This window comes from Ascaphus truei, chromosome 4 (genome assembly GCF_040206685.1).
Source record: "Ascaphus truei isolate aAscTru1 chromosome 4, aAscTru1.hap1, whole genome shotgun sequence".
Lineage (NCBI taxonomy): Eukaryota > Metazoa > Chordata > Amphibia > Anura > Ascaphidae > Ascaphus > Ascaphus truei.
Genome location: NC_134486.1, coordinates 398,753,717 through 398,772,475, shown reverse-complemented (window position 1 = coordinate 398,772,475; position 18,759 = coordinate 398,753,717). Strand labels below are relative to the sequence as shown.

Here is an 18,759-nt window from a genome sequence, read left to right as displayed (position 1 = left end):
ACACAGACACACACACAGCGCTGATACACACACACACATGGAGGGGGCCAGGGACACTTAGGGGGCCAGGGACACTTGGGTGGGTGGATGGGAGGAAGGGGGCCAGGGACACTTAGGGAGGGGGCCAGGGACACCTGGGTGGGTGGGTAGGAGGTCGGGGGCCAGGGACACTTTAGGGAGGGGGCCAGGGACACTTGGGTGGGTGGCTGGGGTTTGGAGGGGGCTAGGGACACTTGGGTTTAGGGAGGGGGCCAGGGACACTTGCTGGGTTGGATGGGAGGGAGGGGGCCAGGGACACTTGGGTGGGTGGATGCATGGGAGGGGGCCAGGGACCCGTGGGTGGGAGGGATGGGGCCAGGGACACTTTGGGAGTGGGCCAGGGACACTTGGGTGGGTGGGTGGATGGGAGGGGGCCAGGGACACTTGGGTGGGTGGGTGTTTGTTAGGGGGCCAGGGACACTTATAGGGGCCAGGGACACTTTGGGGGCCAGAGACACTTGGGTGGGTGGGTGCATGGGAGCGGGCCAGGGACACTTGGGTGGGTGGGTGGGTGCATGGGAGGGGGCCAGGGACACTTGGGTGGGTGGGTGGGTGGGTGCATGGGAGGGGGCCAGGGACACTTGGGTGGGTGGGCTGGAGGGTGCCAGGGACACTTGGGTCAGGGGGCAAGGGACACTTGGGTTAGGGGGCCAGGGACACTTGGGTGGGTGGGAGGTTTAGGGGCCAGGGACACTTGGGTGGGTGGGAGGTTTAGGGGCCAGGGACACTTGGGTGGGTGGGAGTTTGGGGGCCAGGGACACTTGGGTGGGTGGGAGGGAGGGGGCCAGGGACACTTGGGTAGGGGGCCAGGGACACTTGGGTGGGTGGTTGGGAGGGGGCCAGGGACACTTTTGTGAGGGGGCCAGGGACACTTGTGTGGGTGGGTGGGAGGGGGCCAGGGACACTAGGGGGGCCAGGGACACTTGGGTGGGTGGGTGGTAGGGGGCCAGGGACACTTGGGTGGGTGGGTGGGAGGGGGCCAGGGACACACTAGGGGGCCAGGGACAATTGGGTGGTAGGGGGCCAGGGACACTTTGGTAGGGGGCCAGGGACACTGGGGTGGGTGGGTGGGAGGGGGCCAGGGACACTTGGGTGGGTGGGAGGGGGCCAGAGACACTTGGGTTAGGGGCCAGGGACACTTAGGGGGCCAGGGACACTTGGGTGGGTGGGAGGGTGCCAGGGACACGTGGGTGGGTTGGGAGGGGGCCAGGGACACTTTGGGGGCCAGGGACACTTGGGTGGGTGGGTGGGAGGGGGCCAGGGACACTTGGGTGGGTGGGTGGGAGGGGGCCAGGGACACTTGGGTGGGTGGGTGGGAGGGGGCCAGGGACACTTGGGTGGGTGGGGGCCAGGGACACTTGGGTGGGAGGGTGGGGGCCAGGGACACTTGGGTGGGAGGGTGGGGGCCAGGGACACTTGGGGTGGGAAGAGGGTGGGGGCCAGGGACACTTGGGAGGGGGCCAGGGACACTTGGGTGGGTGGGAGGGGGCCAGGGACACTTGGGTGGGTGGGGAGGGGGCCAGGGACACTTGGGTGGGTGGGAGGGGGCCAGGGACACTTGGGTGGGGTGACTTACCTTGCCGCCAGACGCTTTCCCCTGCTGCCCCCGATATCCCCTGCTGCCTGGGACGGGAGGTGGGCTTGGGGACACGGAAGGTGGGCTCGGGAGGGGGTGCCACGGGGGAGGTGAGCTCGGGAAGCTGGCCGCTGGGGAAGCGGGCCGCAGTAGGAGCTTGTACTTCCACCCTCCCCCATGTAACGTGCGGGCCGCTAAGGAGCTGGTACTTCCTCCTCCGTCCCACGTTGGGAGCAGGGGGGGAGGAAGGGAGCGGGCCCTGCTTGCCCTGCGCAAGCGTGCGGGACCGCGAGGGGAATCGCCGCCATTTTTTTAAAAACTTGAGCGGGGGGGACGGGAGACACCGCGCGGCCAGCCTCGCTGCGACCCGGCAATTTTGGTGCCGTGGCCCGGTGCCGAGTCGCGACCCACCATTTGGGAAACGCTGCTTTAGTACATTGTAGTGAAAGAACTTAAGTGCATTGATTCATAGAAGAAAGAAAGGTGTCTTTAGTATGTAAGTGAAATAAGAACAATATTAAAAAGATTTCTGTGAAATTGGGAGCTTAAAGCAGCGGTGCTACTTTCCAACCTTCCCTATTGTTTGTATATGTAAAGCGCGTGACTGTGTATCATTCTACTGTCTTACCTCAGCTGGCAATCGTTTGGTGCTCCTGCTGGTAATCAAAATCCTGATTTTGTGCCTAACTATGGCTGATTCAGTCAGGGTAACTCAGCAGCTTCAATGTATCCTTATATTACTAAGGTGACATTGCCTATTGTTACAGCTTGCTCCTCAAACTGCTGGGAACATTGGCAACAAATGATCACAAACAGGAAAGCATCTTGCACTGCTTAGGAGGTGGGCTAACCCTCCTAAAGAAATAAAAGGATGCTTTCAAACTCATTATAAATGACATCAAGAGTTGAATACAATACAAATTTTTTTTTTTTTAAATGACTATTATCTAATACAGGGCATGCGGCCCTTCAGTGTTTCATGTGTGGCCCCTGAAGGGGAAAAAAGGGGGCTCCAGCTGCCATCGATTCCACCAGGCCTGGGGAATCTTCCGCTGTGGTTCCGTCAGCTCCGCCGAGTCGTCCGTATACTGAGGGGGGTAACACCCTTACAATGGGCCGGCCCTACAATACATCTGCTACAGTGTAGGGGAAACTACCTGGGGCCCACGGGGAACGGGTCTGGCCTTGTCCAGGAGGCTTGACTAGCTCCCCAGACACTACCTCCCTCTTCGCCGGCTGCGTCAAGAGTGCCACGCCGTCTCCAGTCTGCCGAGGATATCCTGAACGGCAGGACCTCCTCTCGCAGCGCCGACCTCAAGATGGCCGCTGCTTTACACATAGTCCATATGTATGTGGCCCGCGCCAACCACAACTTTGCCGACACAACTCACTAAACCCTCCCACGCGCTGAGACAACTGTCAGGGAGGAGGCAAGGGAGGGTACCCTGCTACATTATCAATAGAAGGAAACTACAGTATTAGCATTCGAGATGTGCACATTTTTTGCCTAAGTTTGTGAATCAGAGGGAATTTGCTGTCTTTTGGTTAAGAATTGTCCCAAAAAATGTAAAGCTTTAAGAGTAAATGTGCAAGGTCACGTAACCCTTTACATACTGCCAGTTATGCAACGGTTCATTCAATTTTGAGACGTTTGGTGAAATTGTCAAAATTCTGCCAAGATTGGGAAATTTCTCTAAAATGTTTTGAAAACAACCAAATTTCAAAGAAAAACATAAAATGATGTGAGCCAATTTTGAAGATATTCTCACAACTGTAACGTACACGATTGGGAACCCAATTTTATAGCACCGTTTTGGGGTTTAATATGGTCTCCTCCTGCTCCTCCTGCTCCTCCTGCTGCTGCTCCTCCTGCTGCTGCTCCTCCTGCTGCTGCTCCTCCTGCTGCTGCTCCTCCTGCTGCTGCTCTTCCTGCTGCTTCTCCTCCTGCTGCTCCTCCTCCTGCTGCTGCTCCTCCTGCTGCTCCTCCTCCTGCTGCTTCTCCTCCTGCTGCTCCTCCTCCTGCTGCTGCTCCTCCTGCTGCTGCAGGATTTTAGGCACACTGAGTCTAATATTGCTGTGCAATACTTTGCTGCAATGTATTAAAATAAATAAAATCTCCTGTCTAGGATACTGTGTGTAATGCAGTGTATGATGTGCTAAAGTTGAATTGAAATGAAAATGAACGTGGCCACATTATAATAATTCATGTTGTCCCTTCACGTTTTTATCTTCTTTTAGAATGTAGGGATGACCCTTAGAAAGCTTATCGGGAGTGTTGATGAGATCCTGTCGTCTCTGCCAACATCTTCACGCACAGAGGTACCAGCAGCTGTTCTTCCGCTTGTGTGTCTTCATGACATTTAACGATGTATTTTAAACCAGAGTTCGATTCATTACATATAGTGACCCGTATTTACCAAGAGGGGCCTTTCAAGAACCAATTGGATGGGGCCATACGAGATATAATGGGAGAGCACTGCTTAGTATATATGGCCGTGGGCATTCAGAGTGAGAACAGTGATCTCCAAATCCGATTAGGGCTGACATTTGCCAATTATGTTGCCGGCCTGAATTTTCAAGCCACGTATCTAAAATGATTTGCTCGAATTTGAGAACAAAAGAGCAAACAAGATAACAGTGGCAGTCCTGTGTTTTGTTTTTGAATGAGCATTTTCCTCTTTAAAGCCTTTTGCCAAAATCACAATAAAATTTCAAGTTCACAGATTTAGGTTATGCCGAAAGGTACGCAGAGAAACAAAATTGTATTTACATGAATATCATAAAATGAAAAAAGAAAAAAGGCAAGACCGATGAGAAAAGTAGAATGAAAATATAGAAAGAAAAAACACAGCATATATCTATTAAATGATGGAGTACAGATCTAACCAGTCCAGAGCTAGGATGTCTCGCCTCCATCCTTATTGAGATATGTAACCTGCAGTATATGTAATGTACAGCTTTTAACCGAGATTAGCATCTACTGTATGTTGGATTTGGTGGGGGGGGGTTATATCATTATGGTCATTTATTATTGTAATCTTTTATATCGAGAAGTGGTTTAACTGTAATAACATATTCTATGCGCTACGTATAAGAACGTTTTCTGCGCTGACGCATTTGCCTCATCAAAACAAGGTCACTTTTTTTCTACCTGAATCGCACCATATTTATTACGTGTATTTTTACTGTTGTTGAATTGTGGTGCACGACACGTTAAAACAACACATACATCACATTTAAGGTGATGGAAAAAACAAATGCTAAAAAAAACGGTGAGAAAAGAAACGCAAGCCGCACATTTCTTAAATCATAGACCAGCGCCAATATGGGAATTTTTCTCCGCCCATTGCCCTATAAATCCTTCCTATCGAGAGATGCAGACATACCCAGAAATGGCTCAACTTAGATTAATACATAGACGCTGCCTGGCGTAGGTATATTTCACTGTGAATAACAACTTTGCCTTTGATACATACTGTAGAGTAGAGCACATAGCTTTATTTCACATACTGTAACCTGATTGGGACAAATGTTTAGAAAATATTAGAGAAATCTCTACAAGAAAAGTGAATCCTGTTGAATCCAGAACGTGTTGCTATATAGGTGCATGTTATAATACAATAATAATTTTACAGGTGCATATTTATCCAAATATTTATATACTGTAAAAAAAGACTACACACTTATATTATTGTATTGAAAAGACGGGAGAACAATCATACAGTAGGACTATGACAATATTGCACTGTCTCTCAAACCACAAAATAACTATTTGCAACATGTAGACATTTCATTTGAACCATTAAGGACAATTACCTCTTCCCAGATAAGGGTAGAAGAGGATCAATATCCCTTTAGAGGCTGGAGGTTATCAATTAGTGTGACCTTGATATCCAGAGGGACCTTGGCTACTCTACCTCTTACTGAAGATGTCAATCTTTATCTTTTCCTCTTTTCATTCTTAGGGTAAGTCCCCGTTGGCCGCTGTGGTGCGTGCTGCGGCGTGTGCGCCACACACCACAGCACAGCCCTCTATGGGGCAGACCCAACTGGTCGCGTGTGTGTGGGCGCGCAAAGCGCTGTGATACGTACGCTGGCAGGGAAGACAAGAATGTTGTCTTCCAGTGCTGCGACGCGGTCACGGTCCCGGCGGGCAGCAAATGGAAAGGCAGATAGGCCCTGCCATGACTGCGCCCCCACCCCCCCCCATCATGGCCACGCCCCTGCGTATCCCATAGCTCATCTACAGACCGCAGATCGTTGCTTTAATCTGTGCAGCGCCGCCAGGCGCCTGTGCAGCAGAGAGCACTGGGGCTGTAGCCTTAGGCTGAGGTAGATAACACTTTGGTACTTAAGTTGAGTTAAAGTGCAACAAGCTTTAAAACAAAACAGTCCTCAGTGCAAGGGTCACTCAGCAGGGCTGGACCATGACATATCTATTTGAACCTACACCATCATTTGGAGCGGGTAACTTTCAGAAGAATGGTCCAGTAAAAGTAAAAGACCAGAAAAGCAGAAGTAGACCTAGAATATTCTAAAACTCAAATTAATAGATTTCTGAACTAACTCCGATTGGTTGAACAGAGTCATAAGTCGCAATAAACAGCATCGAGTGATAGAATGAATCCTATTCTGGAAGCTAGAGGATCACGTGGTTATGTCTTAGCTCAGATAGTGCCAACTCGCCCTCTTTCCTAAGCACGACAAGATCTGTTTCTTTTCTTGGTTTTATTGAGGGAAAACAGGATAAGGTACAGTCTCTTGTGTAGAGGTGTAGGTGTCTCTGTGTGTGCTCAGTGATCAAGGGAGGTGAAAAGATTCTCCTTCAGCACCATTACAGGGTTTACAGAGAGGTACTCACGAATCCAGGGGAAATGGTGGAAAGGATGAAGCAGTGTATGCTGGGTGTAAGATAGTCTGGGGACAGACCATCTGTGGGCAGAACAGAGGGGAAGACAGCAGACTAACCCATTTGGGAGAAAGGCTGGGGCTGCCATGGCAACTCACAGGAGTGCCTGGAGAAGCTGCAACATGTAGCAAAATGTAGCATCTTAATGCAGCAAACTGCTGGGAAGGGGGAAATGGCTCTGTATTATCACACAAGCATTGGATTTGCATGTAGAGCCAAATACATACAGCTGCCACTAAGCAGGCTGACAAGCAGGGCTGCAAGGACAAGGGGGGGGTGAGACAGAAATGCAGACAGGGGTATTCCTGTTCCATGACACTCCCCATCTGGTATCTGTAGATACCACTATATGGTAGGCTATGTGGAACATATGTGCAATGCATACAACATAACAACATAATAATGCAAAGTCCATGTCCACATAACGAGGTGATACCGGCCGGCACCACTGGTGTTGAAATCCCTTGGCAAAGTCTTTTAGCAAAGGATATTGGATGGATGAACCGCTCCAGGTTTGCTGGTTTCACCACAATGTCTTTCTGTGAAAGTCTCTGGCACTGTTTCCTTTCAACTTTGTGAGAGAACAGTCCCTTTGACTCTGTAGCTTTCTCTACAGAGTGCATCACCTCGTGGATGTGCCAGTCATAGTAGTTTGAATCCAGGACAGGAAGGGAGCAGGATCATCAGGAACACCCAGAAAAAAACATACAATAACAAATCATAGTGTAGTACTTATGGACAATTATGGGTCAGAATTCAAGAAGAAACTTGGCTCTTATGGATCGCCTACTTACAAGAAGCAGGATAAAAAACAGCGTTTTTATATGTAAAGTTGGATAATATATTCCTCCGCCTAAGATAGCAGCATACAGCAGTCACTGATGATTGTAAGCTGGATAGTGTGATCGCCGGGGCTTTCGCTCTCACAAACCAGCAACCGCATTCATACAGAGAGAAGAGGGAAACATAGTGTGTACCAGGTAACACTAAAAATTTTATAGAAGAAGCATAGAAATGTGTACTCACAATGCAACGTGTGAGCACATTCACATAAAGGTTTCTTGGATATCAGGCAGCTACATACACGGCTTGGCAGTTGGAAATGTCCTCCGCTCCACTCAGAAATCCCCGGGGATTTCTGAGTGGAGCGGAAGACATTTCCAACTGCCAAGCCGTGTATGTAGCTGCCTGATATCCAAGAAACGTTTATGTGAATGTGCTCACACGTTGCATTGTGAGTACACATTTCTATGCTTCTTCTATAAAATTTTTAGTGTTACCTGGTACACACTATGTTTCCCTCTTCTCTCTGTATGAATGCGTTTGCTGGTTTGTGAGAGCGAAAGCCCCGGCGATCACACTATCCAGCTTACAATCATCAGTGACTGCTGTATGCTGCTATCTTAGGCGGAGGAATATATTATCCAACTTTACATATAAAAACGCTGTTTTTTATCCTGCTTCTTGTAAGTAGGCGATCCATAAGAGCCAAGTTTCTTCTTGAATTCTGACCCATAATTGTCCATAAGTACTACACTATGATTTGTTATTGTATGTTTTTTTCTGGGTGTTCCTGATGATCCTGCTCCCTTCCTGTCCTGGATTCATACGTTTTGTGAGGGAATCAGTGTATATTCCCTGGAAGGTTGAGAGTTTCTTTCAGTTACACAATATATCATTTAATATTATTTAAATATCACTATCACTGTGTTTTAGCGCCACACTGAGTCACTGGGTTTCACACAGTCATGGTAGTTTGTCATCCCATCACCTGGCGTTTGGCGAGAGGAGATGGCTTTAGGTTCCTTGCGGAAGCGGATTAATGTCCCTGGAAGACTGATCGTCAAGTCTTGTCCAGTGAGGAGGGTGTCGTTCAGGGAGACTCCCTGGAGTTGAGCGCTAGGGTTGAACACTACCCGGATTTGATCGGGTTCCTGAGGGTGGTAGGCCCCAGGTGATTGGAGGTACCGACATTCTCCACCTTTCTTCATTAGAAGTGCTGGCTTTGCGTGGCCGGTAAGGAATATCTTTTGGGTGAAGGCCACAAAGTTGCTTTTGATCTCCGGCTCCCTTTGTGGGTTGTGGCGGAGCGAAGTGAACCTAGAGATGGCAGGTCCTCTATTGTTCGGGAGGCATATTTTTGGTGAACGGACTGGTAGCGGAGTCACCCAACTGCTTAGTCCGTCTTTAGAGAGCTCCTTGACTGTTAACTTCGGGAATCCTCTATCTTCCCTCGATGGTGTTTGCTTGTCATCGTCCCTTGTTGTCTGGAACGCTGTGCACCGTAGTTCATCGGTACATTTCTCTTGCACGAGAACATCTCCGCGTGGCTTGGTGAAACGCTTTTGTGTTTCTTTGTCGACTGCCATCGGGAGGTTATTGTCTCCCCGGACGTAACGAAAAACAGTCTCTTTTGCCCTAGTAAATCCCTTTGTGAAATGTCTCTGTGGCTGTCTCTTTTTAGACGTGTGAGAGGACAGTCTTTTTGACACTGCGGCTTCACCTGTGGGGCGCAATCCTTTGCGGCTATGCCAACCGTGGCGGCTGGTTGCTTTGTCGCTTGATACTCTATGGAGAGAAACAACTGTACACTTTAGTCGTGCCATTGCTCGCGAGAGAGCTGTTTGATCGTTTATTGTTTTTTGGACGATCCCTTTGTCGGTCACTTTTGGGAGGTTACTTTCTTCCTTCGGTGGAATCGACTCCTCATCCTTAGCTGTCTGGACTGCTGAGCATCCTAAGCCATTGTCGCATCTTATCGACGTGAGGATGTCTTTGTTGGTCTCAGGAGTATGATCTTGTCTTTCCTCTTCACTTGGCCCTTCGGTCACTTGGAGATGGCCAAGACATGGTTCAGAGAGAGATGTGTGTCCACATTCTGTCAACACCGTCCTGCGGGCATCAACGTAGTCTTGCCCGTGCTCTTTGTTGGTGCACGCGTTGCCCACTATCACCCATCCTAGGTCAAGTCTTTGGGCGTATGGTGCGTTGTGGGGTCCGTTATGCTGTTTACGGACTTTATGTACCCTCATGATGTCCCTACCGAGCAGCAGCAGGATCTTGGCGCCTTGTTCTATCGGCCGGATGTGGTTGGCTATTCCTTTGAGGTGGGGGTAATGGAGTGCCACGTCTGGTGTGGGAATCTCGTCCCTGTTTGTGGCCATGTGGTTGCACTCGATGAGTGTGGGAAGGGGCATGTTCACTTTGCCGTCTATAGAGCATATGGTGTAGCCATTCACTCTTCTCCCTGTGGTCTCCATTCGCCCTGCGCACGTTCTGAGAGTGTAAGGAGAAGCACCGTCTTGTATGTTAAACATGTCGAAGAACTCTGACCTGACCAGCGACCGGTTGCTCTGGTCGTCGAGGATTGCGTACATCCGAATAGCCTTCTCAGGTTGTCCCTGGGGGTGCACTGCGACGAGGCATATTTTGGAGCAGGACATTTTGTCGCCTTCTTTTCCGCATACCTCAGTGCGCTGAGATGTGACGGATGTTGACTCTCCTTCTTCTTTCTCCCCGCCATGCTCCGCTACGGAGGATGGGTTCTTGAGTTGGTGGAGTGTCATCGCCTCTGGGTGCAACGCCGTCACGTGCTTGTCACTTTCGCACACTGTGCATTTGATCTCTTCCTTACAGTCCCTGGCTAGGTGAGTCGTGGAACCGCAGCACTTGAAGCAAACTCCGAATTCTCCAAGTAGCCTCTTGCGTTCCTCTAGGGACTTCATCCTGAACCCAAAGCACTTGTTGAGTGGGTGTGGCTTCTTGTGTATGGGACATTCCCTGTTTGGGTCCATTGGTTCCTTGTCTCCGGCGACCGACTGATCGGGAGTAGTTTGGGTCGTGGGGGGCACGTCCGTCCTGCGGGCCGAGATGGGTGTTTGGGGGTTACCATATCTCGTCGCTGGTCTCTCATTCTTCAGGCTGCTTGCACTGTGTGTGGTTTGCGCACCTAAGATGAAACTGGGATCGTTCCTTGTCCTTGCCGCTTCGCGGATGAAGCTCACGAAGAATGAGAATGGGGGGAAGGCGACTTGCTTCTCCCTTTTGTATTTGGAGCCTTGTGAGAGCCATTTTTCTTGGAGGTTGTAGGGTAGCTTCTCCAGGATGGGTCTCACTCCACGAGCTGAGTCTAGGGCGTTGAGACCTATCAAGGAATGGTCTTTCCTCACGGACTCCATTTCTTGCAGCAGGTCCCCGAGCTCTTGTAACTTCGAGTAGTCTTTAGTTGTGATCTTGGGGAAGCTCTCGATTCTTTTGAAGAGTGAATCCTCGACTGCTTCGGGGCTGCCATAGGACTCTTCTAGCCTTTCCCACACTAGGTCAAGACCTACTTGGGGTTGGTGCGCGTTTGCCGCGCGAAGTCTCTGCGCTTGCTCCCTGGATACGTTCCCCAGGAACTTGACTAACAGGTTGAGCTCTTCCCTTGCTGAGAAGTCCAAGCTGTCTATTGCGTCTTTGAACGTGAACTTCCACGTCCAGTAGTTCTCAGGACGGTCGTCGAAGCTGATGAGTCCTGCGTGCACCAAGTCGCGCCGGATCATGTACTTGGCTATGTCTGTCAGACCTGAGACATCGGCGCGTTTGTCCCGTTCTGAGGTAGTTGCTGGGAGGGTTTGTGCGGTCGCCTCTTCATTGGTGTGGACGCGTGATGGCTGCTGGCCAGTGTGAGGGGCTGTTTTCTCCCGCTTGGGTGTACCTGGATTGCGAGCCTGTGGTGCTTCCGTGTGCACGCTGGCGTGTGGATCACTGTTGTGGCTGTGGCTATCCCAGGCAGCATGTACCATTGCAGGAACAGCATCTTCTCCTCTTGGGCCTAGCAAGTCTTCGTTGTCTGTGGAGTCGCTCCATCCGTGTTGGGATGGTGCGCTGGTGTTTGCACTGAAGAGGCTCCTTACGTAGTCTTCAGTGCGTTGGGCTGGGTCCACTGAGGCTATCCGTCTGTACGGTAGCTCCCCGCCGTCCTGTTGTGCGGCTGCTTCTAGGACTTCAGCTTGGGCTATGGCGGCGGCGGCTTCTCTTTCTTGATTTAGGGCCTCTAGGTTGACGTCCACCTCTGCCTTTTTCCGTGCGGCAGTGGCAGCGGCTGCAGCGGCGGCTGTCTGCTCCTCCTCTTCCAAGCGGGCCCTTTCTAGTTTCATGGCTGCCTCTTTCTGAGCGTATGCGGCCCTGGCGCGTGCGGCCGCTGCGATGGCTCGCGCCTTGGTAGCGCTTGCGCTGGACGCGTTGGATTGTGCTGATCTTGCTGATCTTGCTGACCTCTGGATGTGCTTGAGCGTTGTGACGCGGTCTCCAGGAGGAGCCCTTTTTTCTCGCTTTGGGCGTCCATGATGGCGGCCTGCACGATGCCATCACGTTCTAGGTCAATCGCCTTTTGTAGGTCGCGCTCTCGTATGCTATCTTCCGTGTTAGTTCTTGTTAGATAGGTGAAATATGCCTGTGATAGCGCTTGGTAGCCGGAGCGGTCTACCTTCAACTGAGTTATCCCCTGCTCGATCTGTTGCACATTATTGCCAGCGCCGGTGACATTGCGTGCCCCAAGTGCGGTAGTTTCCCAGGCCAACTCTAATTTAGCGCGGTGCGCTTCAATGTCAGTCTCATATTTTTCACGGGCCTTTTGTGTCAGTGTGACTGTCCGTTTAGGCCTTGCGCCTGCCTGCGCCTGTTGCAGATGCGCAGCGGTCTCTGTGTCTGAGAGATCGCTTTCCTGCGTGATGCCTGGTGAGGCTCTGAGTTCTGCCATGCTGTAGGTGTGTGTAGGCCTGTTGCCAGTGCGTGTGGCGTGCGGTCTTTTACCTTGTCAGCGATGGGCGTCTGTCTCAGATGATGCCGAGCGGTGTCCTGCAGCGTGCAGCGTTGGGGTAGCTGTACTTACAGGTGTCCGTTGGCTCTGACCCGTGTCCTGGCGGGTGTCCGGTGGCGTGGCCCTTGATGGCGCTGGCCGTGGGAACGTACGCAGGGGTAGGTCGGAAGGTGGCTCCTCACAGTGGGGCTGTGCAGCGTGTGGACTCAGACAGAGAAAAAGGCAGTTAGGTATTGTGGGAGAAGCACTGTTTGTTGCAAGGCTGCTGTGCAGTTTGAGCTACTGGTAGTCTGTGAAAGCTGCAGGCTGCTGTGCAGTTGCAGAGGCTGCTCTGTATTGCTGTGTAAGCTGCTTGCTTGTACTGCTTAGAGGCTGCTCTGTGTATCATGGAGTCTGGAGTAGCAGCTCCTGTAAGTCTCTGTAAGGCACACGATAATCTTTTCACTATTCTGGAAGGTAGAGGATCACGTGGTTATGTCTTAGCTCAGATAGTGCCAACTCGCCCTCTTTCCTAAGCACGACAAGATCTGTTTCTTTTCTTGGTTTTATTGAGGGAAAACAGGATAAGGTACAGTCTCTTGTGTAGAGGTGTAGGTGTCTCTGTGTGTGCTCAGTGATCAAGGGAGGTGAAAAGATTCTCCTTCAGCACCATTACAGGGTTTACAGAGAGGTACTCACGAATCCAGGGAAAATGGTGGAAAGAATGAAGCAGTGTATGCTGGGTGTAAGATAGTCTGGGGACAGACCATCTGTGGGCAGAACAGAGGGGAAGACAGCAGACTAACCCATTTGGGAGAAAGGCTGGGGCTGCCATGGCAACTCACAGGAGTGCCTGGAGAAGCTGCAACATGTAGCAAAATGTAGCATCTTAATGCAGCAAACTGCTGGGAAGGGGGAAATGGCTCTGTATTATCACACAAGCATTGGATTTGCATGTAGAGCCAAATACATACAGTTGCCACTAAGCAGGCTGACAAGCAGGGCTGCAAGGACAAGGGGGGGGGTGAGACAGAAATGCAGACAGGGGTATTCCTGTTCCATGACAAATCCCCTCAGAGCATCATCTCCTCAAAGAGTAACACAATACCCAATGTAATTGTCTAAGGCACTATTGCTAGCTGTAGTATATCATTGATTACTTAACTATATACAAACTTAATAGGCCCTACTTAGTGGAGTACTACACTACCGACACACTTTATTAAAGTGTGGCCGGTACCGCAAGCCGGGATATTTCCCGGCTTGCTTGTGGCTGCCCCTCGGCGTGCCGCGCGTCATAGACGCGCGGTCACGCGTCTTCGGGAGCCTGCGCCCCCTGCACGCGCGTCCAGGGCTCCCCGAGGGAGCCCTGGTGTCCCGCGATCTGCGGGACGGCGGCAGGGGGTTCCGGGGGACCCGGCGGACCCGGTAGCGGTAGGGAGAGCGCCCCGATCGGAGGGCGCTCTTCCGCTGCTTCGGCACGCGCCCGTCACACTCGGGCGCGCGCCAGGCTACTGCTGCGGCCAAGAACGGGCAAATGCTCGAATAAACTTGGCCGCAGCAGTACACACTGTTGACCCAATATAGTGGAAGAGTACTAGAATATGGGACGGGTCCTCTAATTATCAAAACACTCCCCTACAGGATAACTTTCTCAAAATGTGTTTATTCACCTTTATATATTTTTTTCCCCTTCCTGACCAGATTGAAGGAACACAGAAACTTCTCAGCAAAGACTTAGCCGATCTCATCAGTAAGATGCGGATGGCCCAGCAGAATGCTGGCACATCGTTGAGCGAAGAGTGCAAGAAACAGATGCTGACAGCATCACACACCTTGGCGGTGGATGCCAAAAACTTACTGGATGCTGTGGACCAGGCGAGAGTGAAGGCCAATATAGCAAAGGTGGCTTTGGAGTGACATTTTCTTATGGCATCAAACATCTGATACAAACAAACTTAGCCTAAAATGCCATCAGCTTCCTTATAAGTTTGTTTCTGAGTTCGATACGGGCTACAGGTGATTCTTTTGTCTCCCTGTAACCATATACAGTAGTATATACAGCAGTACATGCTGCTACAAGTACTAAAGATATGACAGAAAAATATTCATGCCCAGATGGGGAGGATCAAGAAGACTTTTTGTTTTCGAATCAAGGCAAATTTTCCATTGTAAACTCTGTCACTTTAATGAGGAAACAAAGAAAACCAATGTTGCTCTGTTTTTGGTAAAGTTGAAATCTACTGCAACTCATGAATGGTTTGCAAGGTAACGCGCAGCGAGAACTTTGTGAGAGAGGAGCAGCTGGTGAGCTGTAGATTTTGCAAACACTGTAACAGTTGGCAAATATTTTTCCATGGCCGAGTTTTGTTCCGGTTCTTTTAAGAAGCCAACGACTTTTATTTTTCTATATCTGCCCTGTCAGATCATAGCACCAAACTGTTTAGAACGGCTTTTTGTTGGTTAACTGACTTCTGGATTGCATGGTCAAAAGCATCAATCTAATCTAATATGGACTGTACATGACATAGGAAACACGATTTTCTATTTACAGTGGGATGTGTAAGTACATTGTACTTTTTATTTCTATGTGAAAATATTCACAGAAAATGAAAGGGGAGGCTGTTCAGAGACCAAAACAAGTTCATTTTATTTATAGAATAGATAAATTTCTATTAAAAATACAATGTGGGCATATCATAAGCTGATATCAATTCACATTAGTATTTGATGTGTGTAGGGCCCTCTGGCGTGGCAGGGTTTCAAAAAGCCTTTTAGTTCTGCAGCTGTAGGGTATACAAGGCTGCAAAATGAAGCCGGGACATGGCCACCGTGTGCGTTCCAGCTCTGTTTGCACGGAAGAACTTCTTAGCATTCCGCTGCATTGTTTATCTTATCTCCTGTCATTCTGTCTTTCTTTCTCTGGCTTGGCTACTGTTTTAAAGAGCCTGTTTTACTTTGGAGTAGTTAGAGTTATTATTTGTTACCTTTACCTTTTTGGTAACCATCACCTGCATTTTTATATTTCGCTTTCTTTTTTGGATTTTGAACTGTTGTCACGGTTTGTCTTTCAAAATGATATTGCGTGGGGTTTTTTTTTTTTTTTTTAATGAATTTATTGATTTTGATAAAAATGGGTTTGTGTAAATCCCTCGCAAGAAGACTCACCCGGCAGCGCATCATAAGCACGTTTTGAGTTCTGTTGCAGAGAATCTCCAAAAGCAAGGGTTGGCAAATCCCAGGGCCACCAACAGGTCAGGTTTTAAGGATATCCCTGCTTCAGCACAGGTGGCTCAAGACTGAGCCACTGATTGAGCCACCTGTGCTGAAGCATGGATATACTGAGCATCTGACCTGTTGGTGGCCCTTGAGGACTGGAGTTGGCCGCCCCCGTCCTAAAAAATTGGCCGATTTGCTGTACTGATGACAATGCAATGAATATGCAATGATAACAGAAGCATGATCACTTGTATTGTGTTGTACTGTAGCAGAAGAAAAAGCGAAGCAGCCTTTGCCCACCGCGAACAGCCCCATTGCACTGCGACTTGACCAGAAGGTTAAAGGGGTCCTCCGTTATTAGACACCATACCATGATTCCCTGTACAGTGAATGGTTTTAAAAAAGATTGAAAACAGGGCTGATATACGCTCAGAAACAATGAAAAAAAGATGTGCGCTCTGCAACTATCCACTGGTCTGGTGATGGGCGATGATATACGCTCAGCTAGTAGTGAGTTTGAAAAAGAAATAGGAGATATTTTTGTATCTAAAGGTAGTTGACGCAATTTGGGGAGATTTCTCCAACATTGAGTATTTTCTGAATGTTATGTTCATTTTGTCCTGTACATACTGGTCACGATACGCTTCCTGTACAGCGAGGACAGAGGCTTTTACCCTTCTGGGGTCCTCTGCAGGTAACTACAGTCCATGCAAGTGGATTTTCAATGGACTTTACTACATCTCTTGTAATTTATTGTGAGCGCTCCATTAAATGTACAGATTGCTCTGTGAAATGGAAAGGGAAATCTTTCCCACGGAGCATGTTCAGGGTGCAGCTATCCCACATATATTGGGCAATTCAATCATTTAAGTCGTTCAACAGTAGCACAGGCCGTCATATACAGCAGGGGTCTCCAACTGGAGTCCTCAAAGGCCACCAACAGGTCAGGAGTTTAAGGATATCTCTGCTTCAGCACAGGTGGCTCAAATCAGTGGCTTAGTCATTTGGCTCAATCAGTGGCTTAGTCATTCTGTGCTGCAGCAAGGAAATCCCTAATACCTGGCCTGTTGGGGGCCCTTGTAGACTGGAGTTGGCCACCCCTTATATACCAGTACAGTGTTTTCAACATAAGAGCAAACAATAGCTGCCCTCCTGTCTTTTTATTGATGGACTTTACCAAGTGATGTGCTCAAAAGTAAAAAAACGAGCTGTGTTTGATCTAGTAACCTCTGTACCTGTCTGAAATTCTATTTTGGTACATGCCTGCACTTTCTAAATGGGATTTATTTATTCTCATAAAAACTGAAACTCGTTTAACTGTATTTTTTATTTTATTTTGGGACATGTATGCTATATTTTCCTTGTGGGGTTGCATACGTTGTCTTTTTAACATTCATTTTGAGCTTTTTGATTTCTTCACTGTTGTAGTTAAAATTTAAATAATAATAAGGGGTACTTGGGTCGCCTTGATCCAGTTCTTCCCACTTTCTCCATAAAAACAGTGTTGATTCCAACAACGAGCTGGCATCGTTTTGATAGCAATCCGTTTTCAATGCTCTTCCTGCATAAGATTCAAGTCCATATTTACAAAGTAGTGTTCTGCAACAAGACACCCGACTCTCATTGACCTTAATAGACTGTAAGGGGTCTTCAAGTGCCGAAAATGTCCTATCGCCGAAGACTTGATTAGTAAATATGGGTCATAATGCTTAAATAAGGTGTCCGTTTTTATATTTAGCACAAAATAACAGCACCGATAATGGTCAAAGGATGGGATCCACCAAGTCACAAGGCAGATATGGCGCCCAATCCAGTGTTAACTGCCATTGACTTTAATATCCTCAACTTTGTGACTCCTGACTAAAGTGCTTAAAAAAGTAACACATACTTTAATAGAACTGGTTTTGGGCTTATTTACATGCTCGAAGAGTAAATCATTGGTAGACTATAAAATAGGAATGAAATTACTCTATAGGGAAAATACATTATTTGCAACCACTTTGCATAGTATAAAGTAATACAATTACTGTAATTTAAATAGGCGAAATAGAAGTGATCAAGTATTTTCATGGCAAACTGTGTGATTATATATACAGTACATTTAAATTACTACAACAGTTGAACAATGAAAAGGTTTTTTTTTTGTTTGTATATAAAAGTGTTTTCAGGCGTGTATTGATTTTGAAGAGGAGAAAGGCCATATTACAAAAAATATATAGATATGTTTGTTTATGGAACTGTTTAGTATATGTGGTATTTGTAAAACATCAGCTTGTTTTAGCTGGTATGTTCGGGCTTCCATGTACTGTATGTACAAAGGATAATATTCAGGGCATAGTCATTTTAATTTGTTCCTACTGTAATTTTACAATGAACCTTCAATGATTTGCTTTGCCGAACAACAGTAAAACTATTGATGGGGCTCACTGTTCAGTATCTGTCACTGGTCATTTTTTTCCCTCTATGATTAAACATGTGGTACTACTGTATGTAATGATGTAAAGTAAATGAAATATGTAATATAAACCGTGTAATAATGTGCATTAAAATATCAGTGTTTCTGGGGACATGCAGTCATTTGTGCATTTAAAGGGCTAAACGCAGGTGTTACTAGACACATTTGTGATATAGTAGATTAAATCTATTGGAAATTAATTTGAAGATATGCTGTAGACGAAAAATGCTGTGTAACTTATGCTAGTTTCCAAGCCCATAGCACACTCCTTTTGCATCAAGTCTTTTGTGTCTACACAAGGCCAAAGTCCAGTATGTTCCATATGTCACCATGTGTCCAGATCTGGCTGATAGGGCCCATTACTAGGTGTGGTGGTGGGAGGGTGGGCGATGGGATTTGTTACCCCCAGGGAGGGTGGTTAGGCTTCCCGCTGTGGTAGAATGGGGGTTAACCACTTCATAACCTTAGCGGTTAGCCAGTAATGAAGGGGGTTATTAATGTATTTTAATTTTTAATGTATTTTTTTTTTAAATTAAAGCTTAACATTGATTGCCAATGTGGCTATCTAAGCTCTCCATTGAGAGGGTTTAGTAATTCAGTGACAATCAATAGTTTTACGTGTAAAACCTCTGCCCCCAGGCAATAGAAGCGGGTCCACACCAAACAGTCCCAATATGTGTGCAAGTGATCATACTCAGCGGTGTTATCTTAAATCCCAGGGTGCTGGAACTTCATGCAGGGGTTGTATAGTGAGCAGGGATGGAGAAAAAGGGAGCCAGGAA

At 48.2% G+C, this 18,759-nt stretch overlaps 1 protein-coding gene across 2 annotated transcripts in view; it reads left to right on the top strand.

Moving 5' to 3' along the window:
- Nucleotides 1-18,089, top strand: part of PTK2B (protein tyrosine kinase 2 beta) — a 219,192-nt gene extending 201,103 nt beyond the window's left edge. For both annotated transcript variants that reach the window (XM_075598620.1, XM_075598619.1), the window contains 2 exons: nucleotides 3,854-3,934; nucleotides 14,008-18,089. In XM_075598620.1, the coding sequence (XP_075454735.1) occupies nucleotides 3,854-3,934; nucleotides 14,008-14,223 (297 nt within the window). In that variant the 3' untranslated portion in view covers nucleotides 14,224-18,089. The remainder of the gene's footprint in view (nucleotides 1-3,853; nucleotides 3,935-14,007) is intronic.
- Nucleotides 18,090-18,759: the final 670 nt, after the last annotated feature.